The sequence below is a fragment of the Papio anubis genome, chromosome Y (genome assembly GCF_008728515.1).
Source record: "Papio anubis isolate 15944 chromosome Y, Panubis1.0, whole genome shotgun sequence".
Taxonomy (NCBI): Eukaryota; Metazoa; Chordata; class Mammalia; order Primates; family Cercopithecidae; genus Papio; species Papio anubis.
Window position 1 is genome coordinate 1937792 of NC_044997.1, and position 22969 is coordinate 1960760.

Sequence of the window (22969 nt, forward strand, 5' to 3'; positions counted from 1 at the left end):
GGGTTCTTGGTCTCACTGACTTCAAGAATGAAGCCGCAGACCCTTGTGGTGTTACAGCTCATAAAAGTAGTGCAGACCCAAAGAGTGAACAGCAACAAGAGTTACTGTGAAGAGCAAAAGAACAAAGCTTCCACAGCATGGAAGGTGACCTGAGTGTGTTGCCACAAGGAATCTCGGATGGAACTTTGAAGCTGAGTCCAGCCATGGGTTTGTACCCTCAGATACCTATGAGTTAGGTAAACTTCTCTTTTCTTGAGGTTCCAAGAGCATGGTGTTCCTAGGGCTGTGAGAAAGTGAAATTGGTTACCACAAATTAGGAAGCTTGTATGGAGGCTGTGTAGACAAGGTGTGAGACCACTTTTCCCAAAGGGCTTTTATTGGCTCTGTAAGTCAAGACTGACTCCTTCAACGGAAACACACTCTCCAGTCAAAGCCTTGGTAAAACAACCAGTTTTTCCAATTGTGTCCTGTTCAAAATAAAATGGATTCTTACTGCACCGATGCAGACAACCATATTATGAGTCAAGAATACTTAAAACAACTTTCTGAATTTTAAAGGAACTAGGCAGAAAGAAACAAATATGCTGTAAACCTTGTTCACAAGAATATACCTTACTTGGTTGTTAAAGGCTGTAGCTAGCTCAAGACAAGTTTCCCTGACTCTGAAAAACAAAATAAGGATCAGCAATGTTCCAAGCATAAACCAAAAAGATTGCTTTAGTTCTCTGTTAGTTCAGTCCGTTCTGTTAACTCTGGTTCTACTTGATATTTGTAAACATTTCGACTTTTCATGAGTCCTGTACATTTTTCTGTTATCAGAAACCTGCATTTGAGAGCACCTGTTAAAGTTCCACAGCTGATTATAAACTATTTTTTTGAAGGAGATTCAAACAAGACAACAATTGCCTGTAAAGACAAAATGTCCAAGGTGATTATAGTCAAGAACATGATTGACAAATGTGATTATTTCCATGGCTTACAATAATTCACAACCTTAATTGCAATTAACAGCACATATTTGGGTACTACAACCTTGGATATTCCCTCAGCCTTTATTATTACATAGAAATCCTATTGAAGAGAGAAAGTTAAAATTACACCCTTGCATTAGTTTACTATTAATGTTAGCCTCAATTTTTAATGAAACCTCACAGGTAATCCTATTCCATTTTAACCAGTTTGACCATGAGGTGAAATTTTCTCAAACCTCTTATAACACTTTACAAGTTTTGCTAAAAAACAGATTGGGATCTTAGGAAAACCTTGTTGTGCTTTTATTTCAATGTTTAATTTACAGGGAAAAAACATAAATACCCTTTTAAATTTAGTTAATATGTTCATATACATAGTTTCCTTTGTAAGATTAATTTTTGCAATCTTTTTCAATTTGCTTAAACCTTCTAGTTTATCAAATCTAAGACAGTCCTTTATTCTTAGGCACAATGTACATTTCCTTGCCTTCTTAAAATCTTTTACTAAAAACACATTTTACTGTTTTTATATACCTTGCATGTAAATCTATTTCCAGTAGTTTCAATTGGATGTCAAAATGGTAACTCTTAGGAATTTTGTTTTTTTTCTTTGAGACCGAGTGTCGTTCTGTCAGCTAGGCTGGAGTGTAGTGGCGTGATCTTGGCCCACTGCAAGCTCCACCTTCCGGGTTCATGCCATTCTCCTGCCTCAGCCTCCCCAGTAGCTGGGACTACAGGCACATGCCACCACACCTGGCTAAGTTTTTGTATTTTCAGTAGAGACAAGGTTTCACCATGTTAGCCAGGATGGTCTTGATCTCCTGACCTCATGATCTGCCCATCTCAGCCTCCCAAAGTGCTGGGATTACAAGCGTGAGCCACAGTGCCAGCCAAGACTTTTTATTTTTAAAGATGAAAATCACGTGAACTGAAAGGTACCACAGCTTTTGCTTTTTCCTTAAAAATATTTGACCTAAGTGCTTATTTATTTAGGCTATTTAATTAGAGCTCTTTTTATAGACATCACATACATATCACATACATGACTACACAGAAGAAGATCCAACAGCTTAGGGTGGAGCACTTTTAAGAGCAGGGCTAGGAGTACAGTTTCCTGTGCCTAGTAAATAAGCATAGCTGGAAGACAAAGACAGATTAGAAGGACTTACTACCTCTAATTACAGGTGGTAATTCTAATTCTGTTGCAGGTGGGCTGACCATCCTTTAGCCAACAAGTTAAGTTCCTTATGTAACCCACAGGCTGTTGAGCCAGACCTTAAGCCTTAGTTAAAAATTCTAGAGCCATTCCTTTCTTTCCTAATACATAGAGACTGGATGCTTTCCCTGTGGGAAGACTGAGGGCTGGTGTTTTAAGTGAGGCTTATTTTAGCTGGTTAAAGGCTTTTTGAGCCTCAGTGTCCCAAATTGTGGGGGTGAGTTTTAACTGTTTGAGTTTCTCTTAAGAGGTAGTGTAAGGGAGAGCCATTTCCCTGTACTCAGGTATTCACAGTCTACAAAATCCGGTAATACCTAGTATTAACAGTAAAGGAAATAGACTCAATCTTTTCCTCACCTGGTTCTCTGGTCGCTTCTGAAAAGAGTAGACCTAGTGACTTTACTGAAGTCTGACAGAGCTGAGTGTTAGATTTGGAGACCCTTTCAGCTAAGAGATTGAGGATAGCCTCAGTGCCTTCCTGAGACTTCCTTAATTGGGGCACAGAGGAGAGGGTCATTTATACACTGCAAAGTTTTAACTTGCGGGTGAGAAAAATTAGATTTTTCAACAGGGTCTGTTTCGTTAATTTCCTTCCCATATTAGGAGCTGCCTGAGTAATAAACCAGCAGAGGAGAGAGAAGGAGGTGTGTTTCACTAGAGCTTCTCTCATTCTTTCCAAAAAGGCTGAAAGGACTTTATCTAGTTTTTGATCTATCGTGGAAACCTTGGAGTAGTTAATAGGTTTGGCTCTAACCCCCTGCAAGTCCTTCAGTATACACATTTGTGAAAGTTTCCATCTCCATTTTCTGATGCTATCATCATAGTCCCATTTAGAGTCCTTTAAGGTCACTGCTACTTTTCTCATAACTTTGTCTTCCCTGGAACATCCTTCGAGGAGAGTTTAAATACTTGGCTTATGTCCTGGAAGGCCTTTATACGTGAGTGAAAGTGGGACTTTCCCAGAGTGTACTTTAGGGTCTGAGGATTAAAGGAGATCCAGTTCTCGTTCAAGGGGATTGCAGGCTTGAGGATGGGGTGTTATATATCTAGAAAAGAGACAAGAGGCATCCCTCAGTCTTTTCTTTTCAGTGACCCGGAGTGGAGAGGAAGACAGTGAGAGCAGCACCCCAACCCACCATCAACTGTTTTGCCTCCTTGGTTACTGTGTCCCAGCACCATATTGAATGTGCCACCCCCAAACCATGGTACCAGAGGAGCAAAGCAGTGGGGTTAGTCATGCTCACCCATGTGGCCTTAGTGCTCTGCCAGTGATTACCCTTTGACCTCCTAGACTTACGTGGTCTGTGTGACTCCTTGATGGATGGGTCTCATGAGATACTACCTAAGAAATGCATTTGGTGCATTTCAGCAAGGCCCCTTAATGTAGGGAGTGGTGTTTTTTCTTTTTTCTTTTTTTTTTTTTTTTCTTGAGATGGAGTCTTGCTCAGCCACCCAGGCTGGAGTGCAGTGGCGCAATCTTACCTCACTGCAACCACTGTCTCCCAGGTTCAAGCGATTCTCCCATCTCAGCCTCCTGAGTAGCTGGAATTACAGGCATCTGCCATCATGCCCAGCTAATTTTAGTATTTTAGTGGAGATGGGGTTTCACCATGTTGACCAGGCTTGAACTTCTGACCTCAGGTGATCCACCTGCCTTGGCCTTCTAAAGTGCTAGGGTTACAGACCTGAACCACTGCGCCTAGCCTGTAGGGAGTGTTTTAATATTATCTCTGGCTTCCCTTACTATGGCCCTCGTGAAATATTGAAACCCCAGAGAATGGAACTGATTGACTTTTTTTTTTTTTTGAGACAGAGTTTTGCTGTTTTCTCCCAGGCTGAAGTGCAGTGGTGCAATCTCAGCTCACTTCAACCTCCACCTCGTGGGTTCAAGCAATTCTATGTGCAGGTGCAGCCTCCCGAGTAGCTGGGATTACAGGCATGGGGAATGGAGCCTAGTCCCTAATAAAGGAATGTAAGAGGGAGAGAAATTGGGGAACTAGAGGTTTTAGACAAGGGGACCACAAGGCTCCACATGGAGGAGGGAAAAAAAAATCCCATCCCCCTAGGTGGTCCTGCTGTTGCAACAATCAGGAGACTGGAGAGATCATTAGGTGGAAGAGGAGGATTTTATTGAATAGGCTCAGATACAGTGGATTAACATCCGAAGACTGGGCCTAGAACAAGGACAGGGCTTGGCTTATACACACACTTTTGTAAAGGGGTGGGTAGTTTGCAACAAGCTGACGGTGGCATGAAGCATAGTGGCATGAAAGCTAGTGTACGGAGGCAGAACAAAGTTAGTTAATAATTTGTGACAGGTTCATAACTCAGGCTTATGTGTGACTCTTGCTGTGCGGCCCATTCCTGCTCAGGCGTGTCTTATGACCTTCACTGTGCTGCTCAGATTAAAAAAACAGAATACTTGAAGTTACTGGTTACAGAAAACAGGAATCTATAACTTCATAAAACTTGCAGAGCAAGGTCCAATCACATGGAGTGGGTTGGGGTTCGAAGGGGAAGTTTACTTATACTAAAGAGATAGGAAAGTTTGTTTTTCTTATCCTTATGTTAAGGGATTGCTGGGAGAGTCTCCAGAGCACATTCCTTTGGGCCCTGGCTTCTTAGATAATGTTATCAAGACTTTGCCTGGGTCTGGGCTTTGCCTGTTACTGCCTTCAGGATGAGGCAACCTAATACCAAAAGCTTGTTTTTCTCCTTTTTAATTTTATTTTTCTTTCTTTAACTTCCCACCTCACTGCAGGGTTTGAATAGTTTTTTAAATGCTCTGACTCCATTTTCTCAGCAGAAGTGAGAGAGGTTTGGGATTTAATAGGCTGTTGCCATAGTATGCCTCCCAGAAGAAGGAAATCAACTTGTCTCATAAATAAATGAACTATTTAATTTCATGAGACAGTGCTGGGATTTTATATGGAGGGAAGAAACAACCCAGTGGAGGAATCAATCCAAATTGAGAGGGTGAAATACCCGCTTATACAGTATCATGAATGTCTGTCACTGGGGACAGAAAGCCTTAACTAGGTGAAAGTTTCCACTGAAATTTTGAAGTCCTCCCATCTCAAGGAAATCCTAGACACATCTATTCTCGAAGTTATATTCCTGATTACTAAGGCACTGGCTGACTTCACTCAAAAAGATTGCATGCCCAGATTGTGAAAACAGCCACAACATTACATACAAAGAAGAGACAGACATAATAGCCATGAAAAGAAAGAAGGAAATGCAATAGAAAAAAAATGAAATCCTTCTGCTGACTTCCTGACAACCCACCACGTCCTGATGGGAGTTTGGACCAAGGGCCTTTCACGTACCACTGTGGCGTAGCCCCATCCAGAAGCCTTCAGTTATTCTGGGACCTCCTGCCCTCCATAAAAGGAAACTGGATTGGAATAGACAGGAAGCTGCAGAAATGGGTTAAAGGTCTACTCTTACCGTGTTGATGAATTCCCTTCCAGCGACACACCAAAATACGTTGCAGTCTCACCAAGGCACCTTAATATAGCAGTTTCTCATTGTCTGAACTAGTACCTCAGGTTCTTTGTCGTACCTCAGGTTCTTTGCCCTATATCCAGGAAAATTAAGGAATGCAGACACAAAGGTGGGGTTGGAGTAAAGCTTTAATAAGGGAAAGAAAAAAGCTCTGCAGCAGAGAGGGGAGTCTCAGTAGATTGCTGTGTTATAGCTGAATTGAAAAGCTTTCTTATAAGAAAGTCCTCTCATCTCTGTTGCAGTTTGAGTAACTTACGAGTTTCTGTCTGTGCAACTCCCCTTATCTTATGCAACTGCAGGTATGTTTCCAGACAAACACAAAGTGCTGTTTCTCTTCTTTGTTTAACTGTTTGTTTTAGATAAGCCTCCCTCCTACCTGTGCAGGTTTCCACTATGTATTTGCTTGAAAAGGGGAGGAAACTTTTCAAGTAGGAATTCACTAATTATATACAAGTTGCTAATCTATGTGCCTGTGCAAACTGAGTTTTTCCCAAATGAATGTTCCTTTCCTTCTCCCTCACTAAAATTGAATGATAATTTATATTTATTTGTTTAACAGCAGCTTTACGAAAATGTAATTCACAAACTCTAAAATGTACACTTTTGAAGTGTACAATTCAGTATGTTGTACTCTATTCTCGTAATTTTGCAGCCATCACTACTATCTAATTTCAGAGCATTTTATTAACTAAGAATAAAACTCCATGGGCCGGGTGGTGGCTCACGCTTATAATCCCACCACTTTGGGAGGCCGAGGTGGGTGGGTCATGAGGTCAGGAGATGAAGATCATCCTGGCTAACAGAGTGAAACCCATCTCTACTAAAAATACAAAAAATTAGCCGGTTGTGGTGGCATGGGCCTGTAGTCTCAGCTACTCGGGAGCCTGAGGCAGGAGAATTGCTTGAACCTGGGAGGCAGAGGTTGCAGTGAGCTGAGATGGCGCCACTGCATTCCAGCTTGGCAGAGTGAGACCCCATCTCATAACAAACACACAACAACAACAAAAAACTCCATTCATATTAGCAGTCACTTCTCATTTTATCATGTGTCAGGTCATGCACCCATTAAACTTTGTTTCTACGGATTTTCCTATTTCAGACATTTTATATAAATATGAGTCTGGTTTTGACTGACTGCTTTGACTAAATAAAGTTTCATCTATGTTATGTTTCAGACCTCTTTCCATTTTGTTGATGAACTGAGTTCAATTTTATGGATACTAGTTTTCTTTATCTTTTCATCAGTAAACTCTCATTTGAGTTGTTTCCTCTTTTGGCTATTGTGAATAATAATGACTGCTCTGAAAATTCAGGTAAAAGTTTTTGTTGGGACAGACGTTTTTTGTATTACTGAAAAATATTCCATGGTACAGATGATACTTTATTTATCCATTATTCTGTGGATGAACATTTAGGTATTTCCCACTCTTCAGCTATTATGAGTAATGTGTTATGAATATTGGTGTACAGATTTCTATGTGGAGGTATGTCCTCAGTTCTCTTAGAGATATATGTACATAGGTGTGGAATTGTTGGGTCGTATAATAACTGTGTAACATTCTGAGGACTTGACAGAGTCCACAATGGCTGTACCATGTTATATTCCCAGCAGTGTATGAGACTGTAGTTTCTCCTCTGATCTTTCTTACTGTATCTGTTCTATCGGGGTTAAATTCATAACTCATTTTTAGTTTGATTTTTCATTTGTTTAGTGATTAATGATGTTGAGCAGCTTCTTGTGCCTATTGGCCATTTAGATATCTTCCTTGAAGAAATCTGTTACATATTTTTTTTTATTTGTGAGTTACAGTAGTCCTTTATATATTATGGATATAATTCCCTTATCAGACATGATTTGCACATTTCTTCTATTCCTGGGTACATTGTCTTTTCACTTTCTTGTGTCCTTTTTAAGACAAAAATTACTTTTTTGCCACAAATTAATTTTTAATTTAAAAAGTAATTTTCACTTTCACGGAATAAGTTACAATATTTCTGTCACTTGTTTTTTGCTTTCATGTGTAAGAAATTATTGCCTAATCCAAGATTGCAAATGATTTTCTCCTGTATTTTGATCTAACTAAATATCATAATTATTTAGTAAGATCTGTTTTCTATTTTGAGTTAATTGTTTTTGCGTGTATAGTATGCTGATAAGAGTTTCAGATTTACTTTTTTCATGTGAATATTCAGTTGTCCAAGGAGCATTTGTTAAAAGATTGTTTTGGGAATATTGTTGAGCATCTTTGTCGAAAATAAGTCAATCGTAGATGGAAGTATTTACAAGCTTTATGTTCTGTTTCATTTATTGAATATATCTGTCATTAAACCAGAATTGCATTGCATTGATTTGCAGCTTTATAGAACATTTACAAATTATGAAATGGCAGTTCTTCAATTCTGTTACCTTTTAAGAATGTTTTGTCTATTCTAGTTCCCTTGAACTTCCATATGGGTTTTAGCATTAGCTTGTTGATTTTTGCAAACACGTTAGCTGGAATTGTGATAAACCTTATTCAGTCTGTATTGTGTTACCATCTTAACAGTATTAGTCTTCCAATCAAGGAACATGTAATGTCTTTCCATTTATTTAGGAATGTCTTTCCATTTATTTGGGTCTACTTTACTTTTGTTTAGCAATGTTTTTTTTTAGTTTTCAGTGCAACTTTGCTAAAGTGATACCAAAATAATTTTTTGTTTTTGTTGTCAATATAAATGGAAGTTTTCCTAATTTCATTTTGGATTTTTTAACATCTAATGTAAAGAAACACATATCTTGTTTATTGATCTTGCATCCTGAAACCTGTTACATTTCTTTCTTGTAGTAATTGATTCTTAAATTTTTCTATGTGTGGGATCATATTGTTTGCAAATACAGTTAGTTTTACTTGTTCTTTTCCAATTGTATAACTTCTCCTTCTAGCCTGATTTCCCTGACAAGAACTTCTAGTACAATGTTAAAAATAATGGTGAGAACAGTCATTTTTGTCTTGTTCCTGATTGTAATTTGCAAGCTTTCTGTTTCTCAGCATAAAATACAATATAAAAAGGAGGGCTTTTGTAAATGCCTTTTATTGTGTTTAGAAAGTTCTTTTCAAATCCTAGTTTATTGAGTGTTTTTATCATGAAAGGATATTGGATTTTATTAACTGTCTTCATATATGGAGATGTTACATGTTTTTGTGTCCTGTATTACATTAGTTGATTTTTGTTATGTTCAGCCAGGTTTATACTTCTTGGAATAAATTATATTTGTCCTGGTGTATAATCTTTTTTATGTATGTTGCTTCTTAAACTGGAATAAATGATACTTGTCATGATCTATAATCTTTTTATTTGTTGCCGCATTTTGTTTCTATTTTGTTTAGGACATTTTTAGATTTTTAAGAAACTGCCAAACTATTTTCCAGAACGACTGTAACCTTATTTATTTCTACCCATAGTGTATGAATATGAATAATCCAGTTTCTCCACATCTTCTCCACATTTTGGTGTTGATACTATTATTATTATTATTATTTATTTGTTTGTTTGTTTAAGACAGGAGTCTTGCTCCGTTGCCCAAGCTGGAGTGCGGTGGCATGATCTCGGCTCACTGCGAGCTCCGCCTCCCGGGTTCACACCATTCTCCTGCCTCAGCCTCCCAAGTAGCTGGGACTACAGGTGTCTGCAGCCATGCCGGGCTAATAGTTTTGTATTTTTTTAGTAGTGGTGGGGATTCACCATGTTAGCCAGGATGGTCTCGATCTCCTGACCACCCACCTCGGCCTCTCAGAGTGCTGGGATTACAGGCGTGAGCCACCGTGCCTGCCCTGGTGACACTATTTTTTAAACTTGTTTTATCTGACAGGTGTGAAATGAAATCCCATTAATGGTTTTAATTTACATTATTCTAATGACTGCTGATATTGAAGATCTTTCATATATTTAATTACTACGTGGAGTTTTTGGTGAAATGCCTTTTCATGGTTTTTGTTCATTTGCTAATTTAAGTTTATTATTACTGAGTTCTTATCTAGATGATCATCATTTATTATAAACAGTTAACAAATATTTTCTGCCAGTCTATAGCATATCTTTTTGTCCTCTTTAACAGGTGTTTTACCAGTTGAGTTTGTAATTTTTATAAGGCCCCACTTATTTATTCATTCTTAGAGATCATGCTTTTTTATGTCAAATTCTGAGCACTTACTGCCTACTCATAAATCCTGTATATTCTTACGTTGTTTCTCTCAAAGTTTTACTTATGTCATTCAGGTCTGATCCAGTTGAGTGATGTTTTCTTCCCTTCTTTAGGTGTGAGACTTAGATTGATAATTCTTTTTTTTTTTCTCCCAGGTATTCCAGAACCATTTTGTGAAAGGCTGTCTTTCATTTTTAGTTTATTAGGTTGCTCTTGTGCCTTTTTCAAAAATCAGTTGGGCACATTTGTATGGGTTTATACGTGTTTTGTTTTCTTCATTGATCTTTGTTCCTGTGCCACAGAATTGTGATTACTGCAAATACATAATGTAGACTTAAAATCAGGTAAACAGACTCATCCCACTTTATCTTTTTTCAAATTATTTAGTTGTTTTTATACTTTGCTTACCATAAAAATTTTAGATAATCTGATCTTCATTTTAGATATCTGCTTCCCAGTAATAGGAAGTATAGTAATTTAAATAGTAGTACTTATGTACTACTTATGTACATAAGTAGAATTATGTACACTACTTATGTACATAATTATGTACAGTAATGTACATAAAGTACATAAATCCTACTTTATGTACTAAAAATTAGTACATAAAATGCAGTATATCAGTTTGGGGAGAGTTTTTGCTCAGATTTTTGAGCACCAGAATACTGTATGCCTCTTCATTGATTTAGACCTTTGACTTATTTATTCAGTGCTGAGTAGTTTTACACTTACAAACCTTATACATGTTGGTTAAATTTACACCTAAATATTTATGTGTCTGGTTTTACTTTTGAGTAATTGTGAATGTTTTTGATGCTATGTTTATACATTTATTACTACTCATGTATAGGTTTGATTTTTATATGTATATTCTATGTCCTGCGATCATGTTAAAGTCCATGAGGTTTTTTTTTCTCTTTGAGGATCCTTGCCATTTTTTTTTAATATATAGAAAATCATACTACCTGCACATAGGAAGAATTTTGCCTCTTCCTTCTTCTTGTGTGTGCCTGTTATTTCTTTTTCTTACCTCATTGTGGTGGTTAGAATTGCCAGTATAAACCTCAATAGAAGTTGCTAGAGGGAGCAGTTTAGTCTTCCTTCGATTTCACGGTAAGAAAACTATCAGTGTTTCATCATTAAGAATAGTGTTAGCTGGGAGCAGTGGCTCACACCTGTAATCACAACACTGTGAGTGTTGGGAGGAGGATTGCCTCAGCCCAAGAGTTGGAAGCTACAGTGAGCTATGATCTCACCCTGTCTGTTTTAGAGCAAAAAAGCAAGTGGGGAGGGAATAATGTTACCCTCCCTCCCTCCCCTCCCCCCATTTTTTGTAGATGCCATTAATTGGTTTGAGAAAAAGTTGCATTCCATCATTGTTCTGAGACTCTTTGTCATGAATGGATGTTTTGCCAAGTGTTTCTTTCTGTATCTGTTGCTGTGATAGTGACTTTTTTTTTTTTTTTTAAAGACATGGTCTCATTCTGTCAGCCAGGTTACAGGGCAGTGGCGTGATCACAGTTCACTGCAGCTTTGACTTCCTGGGCCCAAGCTATTGTCCTGCCTCAGTGTCCTGAGTAGCAAGGACTAAGGGTACACCGTATCACACTAAGCTAACGTTTTTTATAATCTTTATTTTTATAGAGGTGGGGTTTTGCTGTCATGCCCACACTTGTTCTCCCAAACCTTCACCTCCTAAGTCCCTGGGATTACAGGTATGAACAGCCATATACAGCCCAATTTTTCTTTTCTACCCTTTTAATGTGGTGGATTACAGTGATTGTTTTTTGATTAGTTAGGCCTGCATCCCTGGAATAAACCATACTTAATCATATATCATTATTATTGTGTATTGTTGACTTTCCTTTTCTAATAATTGTTAAGGACTTTTGCATTTATGTTTATCAGGGATGCAGTCTGTAGTTCTCTTTGTAATGTTCAGGTTTTGCATTACTTACTTTATAAAATATTGGAAAGTGTTTCTTCTTTTTTTCCTCACTGAAACCATCTGGTCTGGTGATTATTTAGGGGAGTTTTAACATTATAAGTTTAGTTTTTCTTAATCATTATCATTCTTTTATAATTGTTTATATTGATTGAGTTCCTGTAATTTGTTTTTAAGAGATGTCATTTATTTTGTCTAAGCTGTCAAATTATATATTGTTTCTAGTATTTCTTACTGGTTTTTGATGTCAGCACAGTCTTCAGTCATAGCTGTTTTATTACTGATGTTAGTAATTTGTGTATTCTCTTTAACAAGATTTGTTTTGCCCGTTCCGCTAGAAGTTTAATTCTAGATCCTTTTGAAAAGACAAGTCTTTGTTTCATTAATTTACTCTGTTGTTTCTTTTAAATTTTATGGATTTTCATTAATTTTTCAGTGTGTCCTTTATTCTGCTTTCTTTGAGCTTATTTTGCTCTTTTTTTGTAGTTTCCTGAAGTAGAAGTTAAGGTGGTTCACTTCAGCATTTCTTCTTATCTGTGTGTTTGGTGTTAGGAACTTCTGTCTTCCACTATGTTTAAATGTTGCATATTTTACCTCAATTTTGGTTTTTTCCCCACATATATATATATGCAAACAGATTTATGTATATGTATATATGCATATATATGAGATCACACATATGGGCTCACATATATACATATACCTATATATAGTATAATATACATATAATAAACATATATACACATACATGTTGCACGTGTGTATGTATGCATGTATGTATGTGTATTTATTTCTTCCAGACAGGGCCTCACTTTGTCACCCAGGCTGGAGTTTAGTGGTGCAGTCACACTCACTGCAGTCTCAGCCTCCCAGGTTCAAGCAATGCTCCCACTTCAGGCTTCCTGAGTAGCTGAGACTGCAGGTGTAAATCACTATGCCCAGCTAATTTTTAAAATTTTTTATAGAGAAAAATCTCACTGGGTTTTGTAGGCTGGGACTCAGACTTCTTGGCCTCAAACTATTGGGCTCAAGTGATACTCCTTCTTTGGCCTCTCAGAGTGGTGGATTAGTCATGAGCCACCAGGCCTAGCCTTAATTATATTAATTTCTGTGAAGATGACTCTTTGAGAACATAGAACTAGTACTTGAACAATAATTAATAGGAAGTTTTCATGTCATCATAATGTAATTGATTTATAGTTTGATTCCTGTGTAATTGTATGATTTTCATTCTTAAATTTCCTGAAGTTTGTTTTCTCACTGAAGAGATGGTCTATCTTGTGTATTTTCTTTTGTAGGAACTTTGAAAATAAGGTGTATCCTGCTGTTATGTGGAGTGTTCAATAAATGTCAGTTAAATGCTGTTGATTGAAGCTTTTGTTGATATTTTTGCAAATTTTTGTGTAGTTCTGTCATTTGTTTAGAGAGGGGTGTTGATGTCTCTCTATGATTTTGTCTCACGTTTGATCATCTTAGTTTTTGCTTCACATATTTTACAGTATACATATTTTGGTGCATACATGTTTAGAACTGCTGTGTCATGTCTTGATGGAGTGATCCTTTTTCATTGTATAGTGACCTATGACATTTTTCTTGTGCTGAAATCTGTTTTATCTCATGTTAAAATAACTATTTCTACTTTCCTTTAATGTTTGCCTGTTATATCTTTTTGCATTCTGCCTTCAACCTACCTGTTTTTCTTTTTTTGTTTGTTTGTTTTTTTGATATCGGAGTTTTGCTCTTGTTGCCTATGTTGGAGTGTAATGGCTCAGTCTCCGCTGACCGCAACCTCTGCCTTCTGGGTTCAAGTGATTTTCCTACCTCAGCCTCCCGAGTAGCTGGGATTACAGGCACCTGCCACCATACCCATCTAATTTTTGTATTTATAGTAGAGATGGAGTTTCTGTGTTGGTCAGGCTGGTGCCTTAACTCCCAACCTCAGGTGATCCGCCCACCTTGGCCTCCCAAAGTGCTGGGATTACAGCTGTGAGCCATCACGCCCGGCCTCAACCTGCCTATTTTCTTACCCTTAATAATACAAAGAATCCCTGTTACCCTTGCTATCGTATTTTTGTGTTCTGCTTATTCTCTTCTTTCATTTCTCTGTTTTTATTTTCTTGCCTTCTGGAGGGTTATTGGAACGTTTTTAAAATTTCTGTAGTTACATTACTGTATCTGTTTATGTAACTTTAAAATCTTTGATAATTCAGGCTGGGCGTGGTGGCTCACGCCTGTAATCCCAGCACTTTGGGAGGCCGAGATAGGCAGATCACGAGGTCAGGAGATCGAGACTATCCTGGCTAATATGGTGAAACCCTGTCTCTACTAAAAAATACAAAAAACTAGCCGGGCGAGGTGGCGGGCGCCTGTAGTCCCAGCTACACGGCAGGCTGAGGCAGGAGAATGGCGTAAACCAGGGAGGCGGAGCTTGCAGTGAGGCGACATCACGCCACTCACTCCAGCCTGGGCCACAGAGTGAGACTCCGTCTCAAAAAAAAAAAAAAAAAAAACTTTGATAATTCTAACATCTGTTTTCTTTGTGTTGGCACCAGTCAGTTCTTTTTTTCATTTATTTTGCTATCTTCTCGATTCTTGATATGTCAAGTAATACTCAGTTGAAACCCAGAGATAATCATATTATGTTATTAGACTCAAAGAATGTTGAAACTTCTATTTTCCTTGATTTTTGTCTGGCGCCACTCAGGCAAGGGAAGGGAGGGATACCCTTGGTTGTTACCGCTTGGAAGTAGAACTCCAAGTTCCTTTTGTTGTCTTCCTTGTCACTGGAAAGGGGGTGTTCCTTATTACTGCTATTTTGGGGAGGAATTTCTGACCCCCTGTGTGGTCCACACTTGTAACTTCTACCATGGAGGGAGTGACTTTTTTTCCACTGGAACGGGATGAAAGTTCTGATTCTCTTTTAGGCACCACTCCAGCAGAATCAGGCAGGTGCTGGCTCCTTGTTACTGTCAAGCGGAGATAGAAACCCCAGCTCACTACTTGGCTTCTTTATCTTCCATAGAAACACCTGCTCACTAGTTGGCCTTCTTTATCTTCCCACAGATTTGGGCATGCTTTGTTACAGCTTTAGGAACTTTAGGGTTTTCACTGAATTTTTGTGGTATGCATGGGGAGTGAGTCATAGTTCTTTCTGTAGTTTTTGCTTGACATTTCTAAGTTTTCTATCATGCCAATTTGCATGTTTCCTGATCCATAGGCTATAGGGGTGGCTGTGGGGAGGGAGGGTGCTTTTCTTATCTGCACCTACTAATGTTTACAGGTTGCTAGATCTTTTAGCTTCAAATCTATAATATGTGAAATAAAAGAAAATTCTGGGAATTCACTACCTTCTTGTTCCTTATATTTAATGTCCAGGAGTTTTGGTTGTATTTAATGGGAAGAATAATGAAACATCTGTTTCATCTTCACAAATCAAAATGATCTTAATTCTTTTTAGTGAGCATTTTATCTCCTATATGTAGATAGCATTTGTTCATCATTTATTTGTAAGCTGGAGGTTTTTGTTGTTTGGATTTTTTAGTCTTAACATAATTTGTTACAAACATTTCTTCACCTCATATGTTTGCTTTCTGTTGTAAAATGTTTAATGCAGATTACTTAATCATATCTCTTTATTTATAACATAGCATTTTTGAGTCACGTATGCCTTGTTATTTTTTAATTACATAATTTTAAAGTCAAAAGTAACAAAGTTTATATTGGAAATAGAGGATTTTTTCCCTGGAATTGCAATTACTTTGTCTTGTGAGTACTATTTGGTTTCCTTCAGTAACACTTTTGTTCAGATATGCGCTTGGGGTGTGTGTGTGTGTGTGTATGTATGTGATGAATGTAGTTTATTCAAAGACTTAAAGCAGTGTTTACTTAATGTAAGCAAACATAATAAATTATGTGGTATTTATATCATTTAAATACTTTCTTTAGGCGAGTTGGACAAATGCAAGTAAGAAGCAACGTGAAAAGCTCCTTGAGTTGATACGTCGTCTTGCAGAAGATGATAAAGATGGTGTGATGGCACATAAAGTGTTGAACCTTCTTTGGAACCTGGCTCACAGTGATGATGTCCCTGTAGATATCATGGACCTTGCTCTCAGTGCCCACATAAAAATACTAGATTATAGTTGTTCCCAGGTATGGGAGTGTTTCCTTGTTCAGTTTTCTGACTTTCCTTCACAAGTAGGATAACTTAGTTACAAGATGATTCCAGTTTCTTCTATCATTTTGTTTATTTTTTATTTATTTTTGAGACAGAGTCTCTCTCTGTTGCCCAGGCTGGAGTGCAGTGGTGCAATCTCGGCTCACTGCAAGCTCCACCTCCCGGGTTCACTGCATTCTCCTGCCTCAGCCTCCTGAGTAGCTGGGACTACAGGTACCCACCATGACGCCCAGCTAATTTTTTGTATTTTTAGTAGAGACAGGGTTTCACCGTGTTAGCCAGGATGGTCTTGATCTCCTGACCTCGTGATCCGCCCACCTCAGCCTCCCAAAGTGCTGGGATTACAGGCCTGAGCCACCACACCCAGCCCATCATTTTTTATTTCTGAAGTAATCTTGAGGAATTGGCATACTTTGTGATATAAGCCTGGCTTCCTATTCTCTTGCGTTTTCCAGCCATATTTTACATATCAATTACTAAGCATTTTTGCCTCACTGAGACAAAAATGTTAATAGGTAGAACATCTTATTATAGTCATATTGCAGCTTAATATGTAGTGCTAATACAGATCATAAAGATTTAAAAGCAATAGTGACTTTAGAGGTATAAGGGTAATTACATTTTATTTGCTAATAAGTTAGTAAGATTAACAGAACTTATTGGCTTCCCTATCAGCAAATCACAGCAGCTTCCCAGTGTTTAACTGATGTGCCTTATGTTACTAATTTTACGTATTAATGTTTTGCTAGTTTTGCCTGAAGTCTTGAACCTCTTGATGGATTTTTATTAGCAGCTTTTTGCTATCCTTATAATTGGTCAGTTCAGTAATTTAATTGCTTTCACTTGGACTTAAGCTTAATCTAATTAATCAGGGTTGGCTGGGCAGTTTTTCACTACTCTAATCCCAGCACTTTGGGAGGCCATGGAGGGCACAGTCACTTGAGTTTACAAGTTCAGTCCAGCCTGGGCAGCATGGGGAAACCCCACCTTTGTAAAAACTAAGAAATTAATTGGGCATGGTGGTGCACACCTGAAGTCCCAGCTACTAGGGAGGCTGAGGCAGGAGGGTCCCTGGAGCCTGGGAGGCCGAAGCAGCAGTGAGCCATGAGTGTGCCACCTATTCCAGCTTGGGTGACAGAGTAAGACCCTGTCTCAAAACAATGAAATAGAAAATATTTTTTTAAATTACTCAGTAAGGTCAAGATGATGCTCTTGGGTTTTGAAAGCCATATAACTGTGAAGCATAAAAAGCATTTGTTTCATCAGTTGCCATCATCAAAAAAGGACTAATACAAAATCATATGTATAATTAGGTAAATCAAAGGGAGAACATTCATAAAACTGGAATACTTCAAAAATGAAGATGTCATTCGCAGTCTGTGGACTAGTTAGTCCCAGCTTTTCATGTAAAACTGATTTTTTTTTTAATTGTAAAGAAAATACAAATCGAAATTTATTACAGCTACTGCCACATACAAATGAAAACACAATACTTTTTCCAATCCCAGTAGTCAGTAATACATGGGACTTGCAGTAATGCAGTTGCAGCTTTAGATGCATGGAAATAAAAAGTGTCAGTTGGGTTGTTATGATCAGATGACAGTGTTATACTGTGGTTGATTCTGACTGCTCATAAGTACTTATGCAGCAGGTAAAATGGTTATGAGGATCTTGAGTTGAGTGCTGTCTTGTTAAATAGAAAAGTGTTACAGAGAATTAAAGTAATATACTTGTTATAAATACTCACCTACCGTTTGTTATTCATTTTATTGCCTGGCACACTGTTTTCTACATTGCTATGTTAATGCTTGATTTCACTAAATTTAGTGTAAGGGTTTTTGCCTTTTTTAACTTCAGTTTTTGTTTGCTGTTGTTACTGTTAACTATTAAGTCTGTAATTCCTCTTGCCCTCCCACCTAAAGTACTTTTAATTTAGTATACCTGTGTGGGCCTTGTGCAGTGCTGCAGACCTGTAATCCCTGCACTTTGGGAGGCCAAGGTGGGTAGATCATTTAAGATCAGGAGTTTAAGACTGGCCTGGCTCACATGGCAAAACCCTGTCTCTAGTAAAAATACAAAAAAATTGGCCAGGCACAGTGGCTCACGCCTATAATATCCGCATTTGGGGAGGTCGAGGCAGGTGGATTGCCTAAGGTGAAGCATTCGAGACAAGCCTAGCCAACATGAAACCACATGTGTACTAAAAATACAAAAAATTAGCTGGGCATTGTGGCGGGCGCCTTTAATCCCAGTACTCGGGAGGCTGAGGCAGAAGAATCACTTGAACCCAGGAGCACAGCAGCCTTAGCAATAAGAGTGAGACTCCATCTAAAAAGAAAAAGAAAAAAAAAATAGCCAGGCGTGGTGGGTGCACCTGTAGTCCCAGCTACTTGGGAGGCTGAGGCGGGAGAATCGCTTGAACCCAGGAGGTCGAGGTCGCAGTGAGCCGAGGTCGCACCACTGCACTGTAGCCTGGGCAACACAGTGAAACTCCATCTCAAAAAAATAAATAAATAAAATTTTAAAAAATACACGTGTGAGTATTTTTAAATCCTTAAAAATGGGCACATTTATTAATGGAAATTTTTCCTAGGAAATGATCTGAAAACAGCACAGTTTGTACAGAAACATTCTTTATTGTTTACACAATGAAACCACTTAAACTGAATGTTTTTATAATGTGTACAGCCATTAAAATCCCTTAGTAGTTTGGAAAGGTGTCCACATTTAATTAAGACACTTAAAGCGTGTGTTCAGTTTTTGTTTAAAAAAAGACATGCGTGTGCTTACAAACATCCCTTAAATTAAGTATTACGGAAATAAAAAAATTTACCTTTTGTGAATGTGTGCAGAAATGGAATTCTTCCAGCTAAAAATCTATTAGATATTTAAACCAGAATTTTGATTTTTAGTCACTGCAGTGTGAAAGATTGTAGCAACCATAGAGGAATATTTGAAAAATCTTACTCTCAAAATATTCTTGACTGGGAGTGCTGACTCATGCCAGTGGTCCCAGCACTTTGGGAGGCCAGCGGGGGTGGATCATGAGTTCAAGAGACTGAGACCATCCCGGCCAACATGATAAAACCCCGCTTGTACTACAAATACAAAAATTAGCCAGGCGTGGTGGCATGCGCCTGTAGTCCCAGCTACTTGGGAGGCTGAGGAGGAGGATAGCTTGAACTCAGGAGGCAGAGGTTGCAGTGAGCCGAGATCTGCGATCACGCCACTACATTCCTGTCTCGTGACAGAGCGAGACTTCATCTCAAAAAAAAAAATCGTTAATTATTTTTTCGTTGAACACGTTTGTCCTTTTTCTGTAACTTTCTTTGTATGTAGTATGTATACTGATTTATTTTGATTTTTTTAACCTCAATTACTATACTGTTACTTTCTTGATGAAATAAAAATTTTCCATTTTCTTTGCTCTGATTAGAAAACTATCCTAGCCAAACTCAGTATATATGGTTATAATTGGGATTGCATGCTTTCCCAAATTTTATGACAAAACTTCACAAAACTCAATGAAATGCAATACCCACTATTCAGACAAATGTTTTAAAATCATACTTCCTATAAATGTGCTGGTACTTGGAAATTGTGTCTTGGTACAGATATTTCGGATTCATAGAACATTAAATTTATAGTAGTGCCTTACATTCTGGTGTTTTCATTATAACTTCAAAATAATATATTTAGAGCATTTTGTTTGAACACATTTACAATTACATTGTAAATTTGGTGATGCTAAGTTTAGATTTCCCGTTTTGTAAATCTCAAAATAATTTTGAAGGTAGAATTATATTGAGTATTGGTCCACTTACAGTATAAATTTTTTTCATGTATAAGGATCGAGATGCACAAAAGATCCAGTGGATAGATCACTTTATAGAAGAACTTCGCAGGAATGACAAGTGGGTAATTCCTGCTCTGAAACAAATAAGAGAAATTTGTAGTTTGTTTGGTGAAGCACCCCAAAATTTGAGGTAAGACTTTTTTAATAGATAATTTTTTTAATTTTTATTTGTATGTTATGTTGAAAATGGTATATGAAAGCAAATTTTAAAGAAAGAAAACCATGGTGAGAAAACAAGAAATTTCTAAGAGTTTGTTTACAACAAAATAAGGATCCTTGATCATGTTCAACTTCTTTGTATTTTATGACAGGTAGGTAAGTGATATATTCAGTACTAAATAGCAATTAAGTATCATAGCCACATTACTGCCTTTCAGGTCTTAGTTCAGAATTGTCTCTGACTTCAGCAGATGTATCAGATATTATGCCATGTGTTATATTTATCTTGCTCCTCATTTTAGGCTATCCTTTCGACAGTTAACTCTGTCTTGGCTCAATATTTCTTGTAGTTACAAGTAGTATTCTTTGTTATTTAATTGATTTAGTCTAACATTTTCCATATTTGTAGGGAGGAAACACCTCTTTCTTGAGTTTTAAAGTTAAATTTTAAAAATTAGACTACAAAGTGATTTAAATTATAAAACATGACACGACTGTTTAAAGATTTTTTAACTCATAACTTATTTTAGCTAGATTTTACTTAATTTTAAGTGTTTGGTATTATATGTTAAATTGTGGTTATTTAAATAATCTATTTTATTTTATTGTAAGATACTGAAAATTAATGAAATGAAAGGAAAATAACACGGGGATGGAGAAACCTATGTTAGTTGAAGAATATTCACAGTGCAGTTAAGATTCCCAGTAGTGAACTCCAGGTTTATCTAACTAGCTGTAATCTTAGAAAGATTCCCTCGTGGGCTGGGTGCCGCAGCTCATGCCTATAATCCTAGCACTTTGGGAGGCCGAGGCCGGCAGATCTCTTGAGGTCAGGAGTTCAAGACCAGCCTCACCAACATGGTGAAACACCATCTCTACTAAAAATACAAGAAATTAGCTGGATGTGGTGGCAGGCACCTGTAATCCCAGCTACTCAGGAGTCTGAGGCAAGAGAATCGCTTGAACCCAGGAGGCTGAGGTTGCAATGAGCTGAAATTGCGCCCTTGTACTCCAGCCCGGGCAACATGAGCAAAACTCTGTCTCAAAAAAAAAAAAAAAGATTGTCTCATGGTGTAAGAACATTTGTGTTGTGTGTCAGATGATGATTAATCAAGATGCTTTACAGCTTTAGATTGATAAAATTATGCCCCAAGGAGAATTTTTGTGTTAATAGAAGCTTAAAATGCCATTTATGTTTTGTGATTTTTTTCAAGTTGACTTTTGACTCTATTTTTCTAATGTTGGAAATATTAAAGGAAATTTGAAAGTTTCATGGGAATAAACATTGGAAAAAATACTTATGAAGGACATATTTTGATTTTGTTTATATATTCCATTTGTCTTTTATCAGACATATCTATTTACTATAGATAGATGCAGTACATATACTCTCTCAAGACTGGTGACCTCATTACCAATAGATTAGTAATGATTGTGAGTTGATTGGTTTAGTCAATAATGACAAACTAGGAAGGAAAAGAGAGCTAGATATTTTTGGTGATATCCCCAGATAAAATGGTGTGAACTCATTGTTCCAGAATGTACCTGGACGTCTGATACTCTTCACCATGCAATACATGTGTTTTCATACTGATAGATACTTTTTATTTTTAAATAAGAATACTGAAATAGATATTTGGTTGGAGGCATGGATTATGTTTTTTACAGAGTTTGATATTTTGTTAAGGGGAGGATATTGACACATTTTATTAAGAATGTATAGCATTAAAATTTTTTAAAGTAGTAGCTAGAATTTAGCTTCTGTAAACTCTCTTAATTACAGCAATTTTCATTTGCCTTATTGTACTGTTAAGTTCTTCTTATTTCAGCCAAACTCAGCGAAGTCCCCACATATTTTATCGCCATGATTTAATCAACCAGCTTCAACAAAATCATGCTTTAGTTACTTTGGTAGCAGAAAACCTTGCAACCTACATGAATAGCATCAGACTGTATGCTGGAGGTATGTACGAAGAGCTAAAATTAACTATGGGGAATCAACTTTGTTTTACTCTAAATGTTAATAACCTAAGAAATGACATTTATTTTTGAATGAGAAAAAATAGAAGTGGATTGATACTTCAGATTGAATTCACTTAAGGAATATGATCTACTTGGCAAAGTAGATCCCAAATCTTCGGCCAGCTAAACTCCAGGCCACCTTTCCCAGTGTCTTTATTAAATGCATGTCTACTTACTCATCCACCATATTCTGCTTAATTTGTTGTTAATTTTGCCTGATTCTGTTATTACATATATTATAGTTCTTAATAATTCTGAAATATTGTTATCCATTGTTTAAAGAGCTTATTAGAAATTCACTGGATTTGTAATCACTAGATGTGTCATTGCTTCTTAGACTATGAAATATTTTAAAACTATTTCTTGTATTATACTTCCCAACAGTCAGCCTTTTAGTATATGCTATACGGAGATCTCTCTTGGCACACTGAAGGCTAATTCCATTGTTATTTGTCCTTTAACAGTTTTAATACATTTATGTGTGCTGGAGCACGTAGTAGTCTTTCTGCAGGTATAGCTGTATCCCCCTTCCCCAAAAGTTCATAAAACATCTGCATCCCAAATCAACCACTTCACAGGCCCAATTTTTATGATTATAGAGGAGAAAAACTTTTATTGGCCAATTTTGAAGGCAAGATTTACCATAATGTTGAACCAAAATTGCTGCTTAATTGATTCGCTATGTTAGTATCAATGATATGTTGAAAATGTGGATATTTGTATTATTAACTGTTTGAAAAATATAGTAGAGTCTTGGTATGGTTGAGCTTGTAAAAATTATGAAGTTTTTACTTAATACTTCTTTTTGAAGTCAATAAAATAATAGAAAACTTAAGTAACTTCCACTTACCTCAGTGGCTTCTATTCCTCTCACATTTTACCCACTCTTTTTACCCTTGCTGCGGAACTATAAAAGCAATCTGAGCATTAGGT

General features: G+C 37.2%; 1 protein-coding gene across 21 annotated transcripts in view; it reads left to right on the forward strand.

The window, feature by feature from the left end:
• Positions 1 to 22969, forward strand: part of USP9Y (ubiquitin specific peptidase 9 Y-linked) — a 209435-nt gene that overhangs the window by 81596 nt on the left and 104870 nt on the right. For 19 of the 21 annotated variants that reach the window (XM_031661065.1, XM_031661067.1, XM_031661064.1 and 16 more), the window contains 3 exons: positions 15768 to 15974; positions 19849 to 19985; positions 21829 to 21977. In XM_031661065.1, the coding sequence (XP_031516925.1) occupies positions 15768 to 15974; positions 19849 to 19985; positions 21829 to 21977 (493 nt within the window). The remainder of the gene's footprint in view (positions 1 to 15767; positions 15975 to 19848; positions 19986 to 21828; positions 21978 to 22969) is intronic. The other 2 variants (XM_031661072.1, XM_031661073.1) reach the window with 1 other exon arrangement.